Source organism: Salmo salar, chromosome 11, assembly GCF_965601325.2.
Source record: "Salmo salar chromosome 11, fSalSal1, whole genome shotgun sequence".
NCBI classification, from domain to species: domain Eukaryota; kingdom Metazoa; phylum Chordata; class Actinopteri; order Salmoniformes; family Salmonidae; genus Salmo; species Salmo salar.
The window spans coordinates 25,360,790-25,375,940 of NC_138301.1; the positions used below are offsets into that span (position 1 = coordinate 25,360,790).

The following is a 15,151-nucleotide window of genomic DNA, read 5'->3' on the forward strand; positions in this document are numbered from 1 at the left end:
ACTTTTATAATAGTAAATATGATTATGGTGAGTGCTAAACTTGCCGGGTGTCTAAATAGCGAGCCCGTGATGCCTGGGCTATGTACTTAGAATATTGCAAAATGTGCTTTCACCAAAAAGCTATTTTAAAATCGGACATATCGAGTGCATAGAGGAGGTCTGTATCTATAATTCTTAAAATAATTGTTATGCTTTTTGTGAACGTTTATCGTGAGTAATTTAGTAAAATGTTAGCGAATTCCCCGGAAGTTTGCTAGTTCTGAATGTCACATGCTAATGTAAAAAGCTGGTTTTTGATATAAATATGAACTTGATTGAACAAAACATGCATGTATTGTATAACATAATGTCCTAGGGTTGTCATCTGATGAAGATCATCAAAGGTGAGTGCTGCATTTAGCTGTCTTCTGGGTTTTGGTGACATTATATGCTGGCTTGAAAAATGGGTGTCTGATTATTTCTGGCTTGGTACTCTGCTGACGTAATCTAATGTTTTGCTTTCGTTGTAAAGCCTTTTTGAAATCGGACAGTGTGGTTAGGTTAACGAGAGTCTTGTCTTTAAATAGCTGTAAAATAGTCATATGTTTGAGAAATTGAAGTAATAGGATTTTTAAGGTTTTGAAAATCGCGCCACAGGCTGCAAGTGGCTGTTACGTAGGTGGGACGCCCATAGAGGTTAAAGGACGAATTAGATGGAAGAGTCATGGACGTAAGAGCATTCTACTACAGGTTTGAGTTAAGAAGACCTGAATTTGCCACTGTACGGACGACCAATGAGCGAGGCACAGGAGTGAAACTACTACCCCAACCGGCAACATCCACACCAATAGTGAGAATCAAGCCAATCTCTCTACCTATCTTCAATGGAAGCAGGAGAGAATATCACAGATGGAGGAAAGACTGGGAAAGCCTGCAAAAGCAGGGAGAGCCATCCGGATCAACTGAAGTTAAGAAAATTCAACTCCTGGAGAGTGTGGATGACAAAATCTCAAAAGACCTCAGACTTTCAACCTACACCACTGCCGATGACATGTTCAGAGTCCTGGAGAACAGGTATGGCAACAAGTCAACCATCATAGTGGAAATCCTGGAAGTGCTGGAGAAGATGCCACATGTGAAAGGGAACCAACCAAGAAAGGTCATTGATCTCATACAGTCAGTGGAGAAGGCTCTAGTAGATCTCACAGAGTTAGGAAACTCTGGAGCCATAAATAACCCACTGGTAATTAGATCCATTGAAAGCAAGTTGCCTGACTTCATTAAAAGAGACTGGGTTATGTTCATGGTTGAACCCAGAAACGCTGTCACATCAGACAACCACTTTGTCATGCTCTTGAAGTTCCTGAAAAGTCAAGAAGGAATACTGGAGAGACTCGAACAGCTCAGAACTGAGGAGAAGGTGGAAAAATCGGATCGTTTGGACAAGAAGTATGACAGAAAGATTGCCTCAACAAAAACCACAAGGAAAGAAGAGCTTGATGATGTATGTGGTGTATGTGGTGATAGTGGGCACAACAACAAGATCTTCCTCTGTAGAAAGTTCAAAAGACTTAAGCTACCTGAAAAGAAAACTGTATTAAGAAAGCTGGGAGCATGCAGAAAATGTCTCGGATGCCATGATGAAGATGGATACTGCAGAGACACTTTCCTATGCAGAAACAAAGACTGTAAAAGGGAAGGTGGTGCCCCAGACCACCATTTTTTTCCTCTGCCCAAAAGGAGAAGTCAAAAGAGGGGAAGAGAGAAAGAGTGGAAGAGACGGCAAAGGTGAAAGCAAGCTAACGGAGGAACAAGAGAAGATCTTGTCTGAACTTTCCCAGGAAATGGTAGATCGATGCAGAAAGGCTTTCACCAACACCAACAAAACCGCAGTGACACTCGATGCTTCAGGCCAGTCTGAGCTACTGCAGAGAAATGGGCTCACTGAACTTCCTGTCATCATGATGTTGATGCAAGTCACGGCGAACGCAGTGCAGAAGATTGGGACTTTAATTGACCTTGCTTCAGACACAAACTACATTACCCATAAGGCTGCTGAAAGACTGAGGTTAAGACATGAGAAGATAACTTTAGTTGTTCATAGGGTTGGTGGTATGACCATTAAAGTGAACACACTAAGGTATCTCCTCAAAGTCAGAGTCAAGACACCTAAAGGGACAGAGAGAGCTCATGAAAGGGTCTGCTACGGCTTGGATGAAATCGCCAAAGTGCATCAAGTAATTGAACCTGAGAAGTTGAAAAAATTCTTCCCAGAAGTCAAACTTACAGAATTGGAAAGGCCAGAAGAAGTCGAACTTCTCATTAGCCACCGAGAGGGAAGACTCGCTCCCCAGAGGGTAAAAATCATGGGAGACCTCGTCTTGTGGGAGGGTCCATTGGGGAAAACAGGGGGTGGAGCACATCCCGACTTATTTGAAGAAGTGGAGGTTGCACTATATGAGTCCAAAACACACTTTGCTCGCTCCATGAGGACAGCAGCTGTCAAATATCAAGAAATCACAAGTCCAACAACTGACACAGCCCAGCTACAGCAGGAGGATGTGACTCTGACCAAATTTACAGCTGCCAGTAACCGTGAGTTCCTTGAGTGGTGGCACTGGGACAGCATCGGAGCTGCATGTGAGCCAAGATGTGGAGGATGCCGATGTGGAAACTGTCCACCGGGAGGAAAATAAATGACCCTGGCAGAGGAGAGGGAACTGGAGATCATTAAAGGAGGCCTCACCTACGAGAAGGGGGATGCTCACACATCGGCTCCATATTGGGATGTAAAGTATCCTTGGACGGTAGATCCAGCCTCTCTCCCGAATAAGAAAAGTGCAGTCCAGGCTTGTTTCTTAAGGATGGAAAAACAACTAAGCAGAGAGCCAGACTGGAAAGTTGCATATGCTACCCAAATCCATGAAATGGTCGAGCGAGGCGCAGCCATAAAACTCACCAACAAAATCATGGACGAGTGGAATGGACCAGTGTGGTACGTAAGCCACCTGGTTGCACCAAACCCTCATTCGGTAACAACACCGGTTCGTATTGTATGGAATAGTAGCCAGAAATACAAAGGCGTGAGTATGAATGATCTTCTTCTGAAGGGACCAGACGTTCTCAACCCTATAAGAGCTGTCTTGCTGAGGTTCAGAGAGGGGACGTATACATCTCTAGGAGACATCAAAAAGATGTACAACTCTGTATGGCTGGAGGAGCGTGAGATGCATCTTCACAGGTTCCTCTGGAAGGACAGCCCAGTTGAAGAGATAAGTGAATATGCAATAACCAGAGTCAACATTGGGGACAGACCTGCTGGTTGCATTGCTCAGTTGGCTATGAGGGAAACAGCACGCCTGCCCAACTTTCTTCACTTGGAGGATGAGTGCAGAGTCATTGAAGAGGACAGTTATGTGGATGACCTCTTAACCTCCCAAAATGACCTGGATAAACTTGAGAAAATCACAGCAAATGTAGAAGAGATCTTGAAAGCTGGAGGGTTCTTCCTCAAACCATGGGTCCGGTCAGGGCAAAGTGGGAGGCAAGGAATGGAGGTGGAGGGTCTATCAAAGGCACAAAGTAAAACCTTAATTCTTCCAAATCAAATGAGGGATGAAGACAACAAAGCCTTGGGTATCGGCTACCGAATGGATGAAGACAAGCTCTACATGTTAACCTCAGTTAACTTTTCAAAAAGGAAAAAGAAGATGAGAGTTGTGAAAAATCTTCTCAAGGAGGAGGTGAGCACTGAGACACCTAACCCACTGACTAGGAGGGCCCTCTTAAGCCAAGCGGCTGGACTGTATGACCCAATTGGCTTAGTTACACCTGCCAAACAGAAGGGAGCAATTATTGTTCAAAAAGCATTCCAAGAGGGAGGGGGTGGGAAACTAACCCAAGAAACCTGGGACCAACCTCTCTCAGAAAGCCTCAGGGAAGAAGCCATCCAGCTTTTTGAAGAATATGTGCAGCTTGGAGAGGTGAAATTCCACAGGAGCCTCACACCAGCTGGCTGGGAAGGGAAACCGTGGGGCATCACATTCTCTGACGGAAGTGATAAAACCTATGGAGCTGTGATGTACTTAAGATGGGAGACAAGTCAAGGCACTAAAGTTCGATTTGTTGAATCAAAAGCCAAGCTGACACCCCTGGATCAGAAGGGAGACGCTGTAAAAGCTGAGATCTGTGGTGCTGTCTTCGCAGCCAGGATCAGGAAGTATGTGGAAAAGCATGCTCGAATGAAGATCGAGAGATGGTTCCATCTACTTGACAGTCAAACGGTCTTGGGAGCCATTCAAAGAGTCAGTTATGGGTACAAAACCTTCTTTGCAAACAGAGTGGGTGAAATCCAGAAGGCTGGACAAGTGCAAGACTGGTGGTGGATTCGTGGGGATCTAAACATAGCTGACATCATAACAAGAGGGGGTGCTCCTGAAGATTTGAAGGAGAATTCCACATGGCAAGAGGGACCAGAGTTCCTAAAGTGGCCAGTGGAGGAGTGGCCTATAAAATCAGCTGGAGAGGTTGCAGCTCATGCCAGGGAGAGTGTAAACAAGCTCCAGAGGAAGGCATTCTCAGGTGCATTGACAAGAGCTGAAGCGAGAAGTAGTCAGCAGAAAGAAGACCTACAAGGCACTCAGGAAAGTCCAAAGAGTGAAACTCAAGAGGGAATACCTGTGGTGAACCCAACTCTTCTTAGAAGGAAGCCCACTGGTTGGGTTAAAGATCTTGTGGAAGTAAGAAGATTCAGTAGCCTGTCCAAACTGGTGAGAGTCGTTGCCTGGGTTTGTCTAGCAGCCAAGCAGTGGCTGAAGAGGAAGGGCCGGGCCCCTAAACAGGCAAAGAGGTAAGATCACCCAAGCAAGCTGTGCCGACTGTCAAAGAACATGAAGATGCACTCAAAGACCTTTTTCTCGCAGCTCCAGAAGGTACAGATTTTTCAGACACAAATCTAAGCAGACTGACAGTGTACAAAGATGTGGAGGCAGAATTCAGACATTCAACGAAGATAAGACAGCAGTGCCAGTTTTACCCTTTGAAGCATGGGTGTCTACACTGCTGGCACAAGAATCCCACAAAGCAAACCACGAGGGAGTGGCGGGAACCCTTCTCCGGATGAGGAAGAAAGCCTGGGTAATAAAACGCCGTAGACTTGCCAAGAAAATGGTTGACAGCTGTGTGGTCTGCAGGAAAAACAAGGCAAAACAGTGTCAACAAATCATGGCTGACCTGCCTCTAGAGCGAACAGGCCCACCTTTTGAATTCACCGCCATGGACCTGTTCGGCCCTTATGAAGTGAAAGATGAGGTCAAGAAGAGAACTAGACTCAAAGTATGGGGAATAGTCTTCTGCTGCATGGCTTCCCGAGCCATACACACTGAAGTGGTGAGTGACATGTCATCTGAAGGATTCCTGCTAGCCTATCAAAGGTTCACTTCACTGAGAGGACACCCCAGAAAACTTTGGGTCAGACCCTGGCACAAACTTTGTGGGAGCCAAACCCGCACTTCAAAAATTCTTTAACCAACAAAATAAGTCTGAACTTGAAGACACAGCTGCCAAGCATGGTACAGAATGGTCATGGAAGATCCACCCTGCAGACTCTCCCCATAGGAATGGTGCCACAGAGGCAGCTGTCAAAGTAGTGAAGCGGGGGTTGAGGAACCTTGGTGGAGATGGTGGTTTTACGTGGGGAGAATTCTAAACTTTTCTCTTCATGGCAGCCAACCTTGCTAATGAGAGACCCATCGATGCAAGAACTCAAAGCAGAGAAGACTGTGTAGAGTACATCACCCCGAATTCTCTGCTTTTAGGACGTACCAATCCAAAGGGAGACCCTGGAGATTTCCAGTTTGATGGCTACCCTTACAAAAGACTTAAACATATTCAAGCAGAAGTAAGCCATTTCTGGAAGAAGTGGAGCCAATTGGCTGGACCTAATCTGTTCATAAGGAACAAATGGCACACCAAAAAGCGAAATGTTGCTGTTGGAGATGTGGTCTGGTTGGCTGACCAAAACGCGCTAAGAGGACAGTACAAGCTGGCTAGAGTGGTTGGTGTCAATGCTGACAGCAAAGGCATTGTTAGAGATGTGCTTGTGAAGACTTTTCCCAGCTATCCTGTTCACATCACAAAGTCAAACAGCAAAAAAGGGCCCACAAGAGCAAACGGTGAAAGAACGAAGAGGCTTCAAACCAAAATCCCAGGCACAATTCTTCATAGAGATGTCAGACGCCTTGTCATTCTACTACCCATTGAAGAACAAACAGAGGTGTGAAGGGCTTGTGACCTCTCTGGATTTGAAAAAAAACAGGAGTTCAAGTGGGAGGTGTTGAGCTGAATATCAGGAGTGAGTCAAAGAACTACACTTCCCAGAGTGCACCAGCAGCAGCAAACCGGCTGCTTGTCACCTGATCAATCATTTTCACTGATTTGGAGGGAAAACTCCAAGTTCACTCACAGGTTCAGTCCAAAGACGCCAATGGTAAAAGGCTTAAATGGTTAATTCATCTTAGTTATTTAGAATGTTATTTAAATGTTTAAACTAATTTAAGTTCATTAAAATGTTTAATTAAGATGGTAACTTTTTGTTCTGTCTTTAAAGGTTTACAACCTAATTTACTGGCTAATTTACTGGCTAATTTACTGGCTAAATTACTGGACAGACCAATCAACTGAAGGCAAACTAAAAATAAAAAAGATTGAGTCGGAAAATTGAGTTGTCCCTGTGTCCTTTGGATGGTGAACAAGAGGAGGACTTGACAAGAGCAGTTTCCTCCCAGATAGCTGAAGGTCATGGTAGCTGGCAGGGTGTCTGTATGGTCAGTAGGCTCCTCACGTTAAAGCTGACATGTCCACTTTAAAAGCATGATATTGATTTCAAAGCTCTCCCTCGACATAAACTCACTGCTGTGTTTCTTATGTGACGTGGAGTGAAACATTACAACCCACAGCCATGGCTGAGTGAAAAGAAACCTCCTACCCATTCCCATCCAGCAGTTCCCTCTTCCACTTCTAACCTAAACAAACCCAGATCTACCCTACCTGTCCCAAAACCCCACCAAACTGCATTCAGTCATGCTCTTCCTTCTTTCCCAGCTGCACAAAGTCATTTCTCATCATCCTCACCATTTAAACACATTTTATTTAAGTATTTATTTACATCCTTACATGAGCAGCGATTAGATTGATCAATAAACTAATCTAACGACTTGCCCTCTCGCAAATCCAGGCAGTAAGGGCCAAGTCATCAACAGTCCAAGGGCACAAGATGCCTCAATGACCCCTTTCATAAGTAGGACGACAAGTAGTTGTAGACACGTGTCTGAATTATGGTCAGTCTAAATTCCCTCAGATTGCCTTCCAAACTAAAGGCAGGTTCATTTAATGGGACGGCAGGTAGCCAAGTGGTTAGAGCGTTGGGCCAGTAACCAAAAGGTTGATAGATTGAATCCCCGAGCTGACAAGGTAAAAATCTGTCGTTCTGAACAAGGCAGTTAACCCACTGTTCCTAGGTCGTCATTGTAAATAAGAATTTGTTCTTAACTGACTTGACTAGTTAAATAAAAAATTCCTATAGTGCTCACTGGGAGTATGTGAGCCATATCTGAAAGCAACATGAGTACCACTACACAGAAATGTAGTTATACAAGACACACCTGCTTCACATACACAGGTACTGCATGTAACTGCATTTACTTACATCACCACTGCATTAATCACCATGTAATACCTAAGTATTAATTCTGCATGTCAAGTGGGATATAGAGTGGAAGCGCAGCATGTCTGCCAGCAGGGCAGGAGGGTGTATGAGGAGGCAGAGGTGAGGTTGGGTGTTTATTAAGAAAGGTGATAATGAGGCCCTTCTTGTCACCCAGGTGAGATTGGGACTTTATTAAGAAAGGTGATAATGAGGTCCTCCTTGTCACCCAGATGAGGTTGGGTGTTTATTAAGAAAGGTGATAATGAGGTCCTCCTTGTCTCCCAGCACCAACAAAGGGGATATAAAAATGTGATTCTTTCCTTTCTACCTTCTATTATTTACATAGGAGGAAACCAACGTTACTGGAGCAAAAGATAAGGACGGATGGTCAATATGTTCTTCCTCTGAGATCAGTGTTACGTTTGCCCCTGCTGACCAAAACTGGGCCTAATGAGGATTTAATAACAACTAATCGACTCCCTGGCTAGTTCATCTCACATAATTCATCAGTAAAGAAAGGATTGTCACAGCAAAATAATCTTGCTGCAACAGGATTTAAACGTTTACTCCATAATGTTGCTTGATCGGTCGTTAGGCTATTAGCTGACCAAATTTAGGCTACATGAAGAGTGCAATGCTGTTAATGTAACCGTGTGTTAGTGTGGGTTTTCAGTGAATTTATGTAAATCACAAAGCTTAACTACATTTCCTGTGGTGCATTCGCAGCAACATAAGGGATCAAATGAAGATCCTACAACTGTAGCTTCACGTTTTGCTCTCACAATGCTCTGTGAAGGCCCTATGGTGTGTCTGTGTACACTGCATGGTCTCTATGGTTCATGTGATCGCCAGTTGCTAAGGCACCAGTACATGGTCATTCATAGTAACTCAACGATTTACCGTCACAATGAAAGACTGTGTCATGATGTTGGCCTGTCGGTAAGGTTTATGACCCCCCCATAAATACCTTTCTCCCTTTCCTCTCTTGACTCTAGTGAAGGATTCTTGAAAAGCCTTTGTTAAACATAGAGAGTTGGGGAACATCAAAAGGTGCGGGGGAAGGAACCATATTTCGGTTATCCAACCAGTTGAAAATATGCGTTGGTACTTAATGAATGTCAGTTCGGTTGTCATCTGAGACATTCTTATTAATGATAGGATGACATAAACTGTATCGTGGAAAGTCCACACCTTATAGTTATCAGATTCACATGGAAATGTTGTGCAATTTAAATGTTTAAATATGAAACTATTTGTGAAAAGATGAAATGGAATTTTAGCTTCCAAATGAGAGAATTGGGTTTTCATAAGGTTAGAGCTATGCTCACTCAGTGGCCCGCCCACGTGAAGAGACATTGGTTATAAACTATGAAACACGCCCTTCTCTCCCCTCCTATATATAGCCCTTTTCGAAAATATAACTTTCTGTTCCGAGTATGCGAGGCCTGCAGCCTCACGTTAAAAGGACTCAGTGTCACGGTTGTTGTAAGAGACGGATCAAGGCGCAGCGTTTGTTGAGTTCCACATATTTATTTAAAGTGAAACTTCTTTAACCAAAACAATAAACACGCAACACACCGTGACTACGTGGTGACACAAGCACCAATACAAACAATATCCCACAAACACAGGTGGGAAAAATGGCTACCTAAATATGATCTCCAATTAGAGGCAACGATTACCAGCTGCCTCTAATTGGGAACCATACAAAACACCAACATAGAAATATTGAACTAGAACACCCCCTAGTCACGCCCTGACCTACTACACCATAGAGAACCAAGGGCTCTCTATGGTCAGGGCGTGACACTCAGATAATAAGCTGTTCCGGGTACATTAGGGCGACGGTCCGATATCAGAAGGATTCAGATAATAAGCTGTTCTGAGGACGACGGTTCCACGTTAAAAGGACTAACATGTCAACTACAGAAGTAAGCCAACCTCAGCGTGAGCTTTGGTTGCGAATGGTATGAACTTTGAACTCTTATTCACTACCGAAGTGATACCTCCTAGCCGTAGAGTTAGCAGCGGCCACTGTAAACGTGGGCTAGGAAAGGACGGACGACGGATCCAGTCTAACACACAACAACGATACTACAAAGTATTCAATTTACCACCAGAGACATTCTTCCGAGGACAGGAAGATCTCTGTTGGGCAACACGGCCAGCATCCACGACCAACCTACCGAAGCGCAGCTCAGAGAAAATATTTATTGCATTTTCCTTTTCCAAATGGGCGGTAATTTAGAATGCATAAGATACTGTATTTACGATAGCATAGTTTCTCCCTTTGTTCTGCAGTCTCTCCTGCTCTTTCACTCAAACCCAACCCCCTTTCCTTTGTGTAACCAGCCGTCATGTCGGCTCCGTCCACCAGGGTCGTTTTCTGTATGACATAATTTGCATTCTGTGTATATGTAATTCTGTGTGATTATTTAGTAAATAAATAGTTAAACCAAAGTTTGTATTGCTGATTCAACTTGTTAGCCAGGGTTCGTGAAGATAACCAATAATTTACAACTTTCAGATTAGACTGGAATAAGGTGATGATTAATATTGACTGCTATTGATGTAAAATATTACTAGGTCTTTAAGAGTTTATTCGGAAGATAACAGCTCTATAAACACTCTTTCGTGGTGCCCCGAATGTCATGCCCTGACCTTAGAGAGACTTTTTTATTCTCTATTTTGTTAGGTCAGGGTGTGACTTTTGTGGGCATATCTATGTTGCTATTTCTTTGTTGGCCTAGTATGGTTCCCAATCAGAGGCAGCTGTTTATCGTTGTCTCTGATTGGGGATCATACTTAGGCAGCCCTTTTTCCCAACTGTGATTGTGGGATCTTGTTTTTGTATTGCTGCTGTGAAGCCTGCAGAACTTTACGTTCGTTTTGTATTTTCTTTGTTTTATCGGTGTTCATCAAATAAAAGTAAGATGTATGCTTACCACGCTGCACCTTGGTCTCCTTCTTACGACGAACGTAACACCGACTTTCTAGTTAATTACATTTACATGATTAGCTTAATCAGGTAATATTAATTACAGAGAAAGGATTTTATAGAATAACATGTCATATCACTTAATCCGGCATAGCCAAAGACACGACAACTGAGAATGAGAAACAGGTAAAGAGAATGAGACAATGGGAAGGAGGCTATATGAGAGAACCAGAGTGTAGACAATACACTTAGCTAGTGGAAGAGAGAGGGAAGAATATACTGTTACTCAACCCTGCACTATTGTAATCACTGCCCCTCAGGAGAAATGAGAGGTGCAAAAGATGGAGTCAAGCCAGTATGCTCCAGTCTAAACGAGTAAGCAGATGCACTTATACACATTGATCTAAGCATTTATGGAAATTGCCAGAGCCAAAGCAGAGGCTATTGCTTGCACTTACGTAATTTGCAAACTGTTCAGTCTCCTAGGAACAGCAAGGGGACCAATAACTAACCAAAACATAACATATATGCTGCATAATGCATATTGATTGATTGACCAGTTGATTGATGATAGATGCATTCTGAAGATGTTATACTCTAACATGTTGTATCCTGTGCTGAGCTAGGGAGGATAGATTTCTGATCCCTGCATCTCCTCACAGCTGTCTCAGGTCAGTGGGTCAGGATCCCGTTGGGTCAGTAAGAGACTACTTTTGAATTGTTTTCAAGTGAAACTAAAATGAATTGGGGATGGGAATACCAGGTGTGATAGGCGTTGTTGTTCAAAGCTAAGTTCATTTACAAGGAGAAGAGACAGAAAGTTCAGGCAAAGCTAATAATTTGTTTCTAAATACAGCTACAAGCCGACAGAACATGGACAGCTCCAAACAGGCAATGTAACGATTGACCATCACAAATATTAATCTTCTTGATCACCGTTCTGTTCCAGCTTAGGAAAGAGCCAAGTGCATGTCTTAACTCCCCCACACATCCTGGTCCTCATTAAAAACGGTGAGGGGCATATAAACAATTAAACTCTCATTCTAAGTTTTATTTTATCTAGTCCTCGTGAGGTAATTCATAAGACCTCACATGGACTGAAAGCAGGGTGGCTGCATGTTGCACAGCTGAACTAAGGAGGCAGTCGATCAATGCGACAAGACGCCCAGAATGCACATCTCAGAGAGTGAGCGCAGTGCATCATCACTTTGCGATACGTTCGTGTGCGGCGATGGACCCATTAAAGGGGAAATCTGTGGTTCAAACAATTACAAAGCCTTTACCCCACCACTGTTCTGGTAAACAGCTGAGAGATGGGGCTGGAGAAATGTAACCACTTTCAAATTCACAGACAAGGCTATAAATGCAAGTTCTGAATATTCCTGATATCAACATTTTAGAGACAATACAGCGTTTGTTTACAATTGACTTGTTTAACAATTAAGTAAAACAAGCTTATATTTTGGGTTCTGATGGCTACGACAGTTCAACTAAGCTAATCAGGAATTTGTAAGTTATATTATTCAATAATCAATGGGTATATGTCATTAATTTAAAGTCTAAAAATGTATGTACCAACTTCAGATTTCAACTTTAAGCTTAAAATCCCAATTAATTTTCACGAGCCCTATTACTAAGATACTATGAACCCAATTTTTATTGGGTGAACGTTGGATGAGCGTGAAAGGAACTATGTTAAAGCAAATATCTCTCTTTCACACACACACACACACACACACATGCACGAGCGCGCGGGCACGGAGGGAGAGAGAGAGAGATTGTAAAGCATTGTTTTTTTAGGCCATTAGTAGGACTATCTAAACTTTTATTGACTCAAGATGACTGATTCCAACCCTTACTTACCCTTGCATATTTAGAAGAATAGGGATCCTCGAAAAGTGCCCAAAGCAAACGCTGCCAACGTCGCCAATGCCCCCCGGATTTGGCATCTGGTCCATCAAGAGCCAACCTATTGATCATTCCCAGCGTTTCCTCATCCCCATCCTCCTCTGAATTCTCGGGGGGCCCACCCCCAAAACTATCCAATGCCTCCTCTGCCTCTCGATGTTGCCGATAAGTCATCCAACAACATGGTTCCACGTCAGTCTCATCGATACCCCAGAACGCCAACTCCTCCTCGTACAACGGGCCGCAAACATCTGCAGGGCAGTGCAACTTCCCGGTCCTATAGTAATTGAGGATGTGGGCAAACACACCCGGGTGCCGGTCAAAGAAAAATTCTTCAATCTTGGGATCATAGTCAAAGTGACTGTGGGCATCGGGCTCGGCGAGCCAAGCTAACCGGGTGCCCGGTAATGTGCGAAGGGTGCTACGGTAGGTCTGGTGTCTGATACCTCCCACGTTAATCACAATACGATCGTTCTCGTCGCCTTGGCCCATTGCGTCGCTTAGGCATGTCTCGAGCAGGTTCCAGGCATTATATTGCAAAATATGTGCGTGGCAACGCAGTGAGATCTGGCCGACACATGAACTCGAGTTGAAAGAGGAAAAGAGAAAGCAGATTTCTTCCCGACTTCTTTTGTTCAGCCTGCAAAAAAGCACAGGCTCCACTCAAGCATTCAGAAAAATCCCAACTTTTAATAATACAAAAGAAAGCAATGCCTCAACGGATGTTTGATATAGTTGCAAGGTGGGCTAAAGCAAGAAACAGCCTGTACCTGCCCCAGAAACAGGATGGGAAAAAATCTAAATGTTCATGGTTAAGCTACATCACAAAACCAAAGACGAAAACCCTTCCGAAAAGCGTTGATGAAAAATGTGTGTAGGCTATGACTCCATATAATGAAAACCTAGTTCCAAATCCACGCCGTCTTTTAATTAGGGAAACGTACACCCCGTGTGGCATTCAACGAAAGATGAGGGCTGTGGTGCTGAACGGACAGCACCAGTCTCTCTGAGTGCACACTCCTCACACTCCCTCCTCCTCTCCTCTCTCTCTCTCTCTCTCTCTCATCATCCCCCTCCCACTGTCTTTGAGACAAGGCTCTTGCACTCCCTAGTCCCTTTTCTTTCTTTATATTCTCCTCCTTGATCCCAGATGCACGGCTGCTACAGGGAGATCAACATTGATTCTTGACAATTACTGTACATGTTCTGTATTCGATAAAGTTCTTGAATTCCTATATGCCTAAAACACAGATCCTTGAATGAGTGCCACTGCAACTTAATGTGTTCTTTTCGAAATTGTGTTCAGAGGAGGATGAGAGGAGAGCCTGCAGTATATGCAGGGTTGTACAGACTCCTTGACATGGTTTTGTAATTAACATTAAATAACATCCATTAGTTCAAAAGGATGCACAGGTGCATGCAGCTAAATTGATGAGGGGTGTGTCGCGGACAGCTGTTTGGGTTCTGTCAGCACAATGGACAGGTCACATACTGGTTTCCACACAGGTGAATCACCTACATGACAACACACTTATTTTGAGCATGAAGTTGAGTCAATTTACTATTTGTAACAGTTAGTGCCCCATATATATATATATATATATATATATATATATATATATATACACTACCATTCAAAAGTTTGGGGTCACTTAGAAATGTCCTTGTTTTTTAAAGAAAATGGGCCTCTACGCCTATGTAGATATTCCATAAAAAAAATCTGACGTTTCCAGCTACAATAGTCATTTACAACATTAACAATGTCTACACAGTATTTCTGATCAATTTGATGTTATTTTAATATACAAAAAGTCCTTCAAGGCAGAGTTGCAAAGGACATGTAAGGTGTCTGTTTCTCAAACTAGGCACTCTAATGTACTTGTCTTTTTGCTCATTTGTGCACCGGGGCCTCCCACTCTTCTTTCTATTCTGGTTAGAGCCAGGGAGTAGTACACAGCATTGTACGAGATGTTCAGTTTCTTGGCAACTTCTCGCCTTCATTTCTCAGAACAAGAATAGACTGATGAGTTTCAGAAGAAATGTATTTGTTTCTGACCATTTTGAGCCTGTAATTGAACCCACAAATGCTGATGCTCCAGATACTCAACTAGTCTAAAGAAGGCCAGTTTTATTGCTTCTTTAATCAGAACAAGTTTTCAGCTGTGCTAACATAGTTGCAAAAGGGTTTTCTAATGATCAATTAGCCTTTTAAAATTATAAACTTGGATTACCTAACACAACATGCCATTGGAACACACGAGTGATGGTTGCTGATAATGGGCCTCTGTACGCCTATGTAGATATTCCATAAAAAATCTGCCGTTTCCAGCTACAATAGTCATTTACAACATTAACAATATCTACACTGTATTTCTGATCAATTTGATGTTATTTTAATGGACAAAAAATTTGCTTTTCTTTCAAAAACAAGGACATTTCTGTGACCCCAAACTTTTGAAAGGTAGTGTATATATACAGTACCAGTCAAAAGTTTGGACACACCTACTCATTCAAGGGTTTCTCTTTATTTTCACTATTTTCTACATTGTAGAATAATAGTGAAGACATCAAAACGATGAAATAACACATATGAAATCATGTAGTAACCAAAAAAGTGCTAA

The 15,151-nt window shown here is 43.0% G+C and overlaps 1 protein-coding gene across 2 annotated transcripts in view; it reads right to left on the reverse strand.

Moving 5' to 3' along the window:
• LOC106562313 (voltage-gated potassium channel KCNC1) overlaps positions 1 to 13,545 on the reverse strand; it is a 47,054-nt gene extending 33,509 nt beyond the window's left edge. For both annotated transcript variants that reach the window (XM_045689224.2, XM_045689223.2), the window contains exon 1: positions 12,486 to 13,545. In XM_045689224.2, coding sequence (XP_045545180.1) covers positions 12,486 to 13,022 — 537 coding nt within the window. In that variant the 5' untranslated portion in view covers positions 13,023 to 13,545. The remainder of the gene's footprint in view (positions 1 to 12,485) is intronic.
• Between the last annotated feature and the right edge of the window lie 1,606 nt (positions 13,546 to 15,151).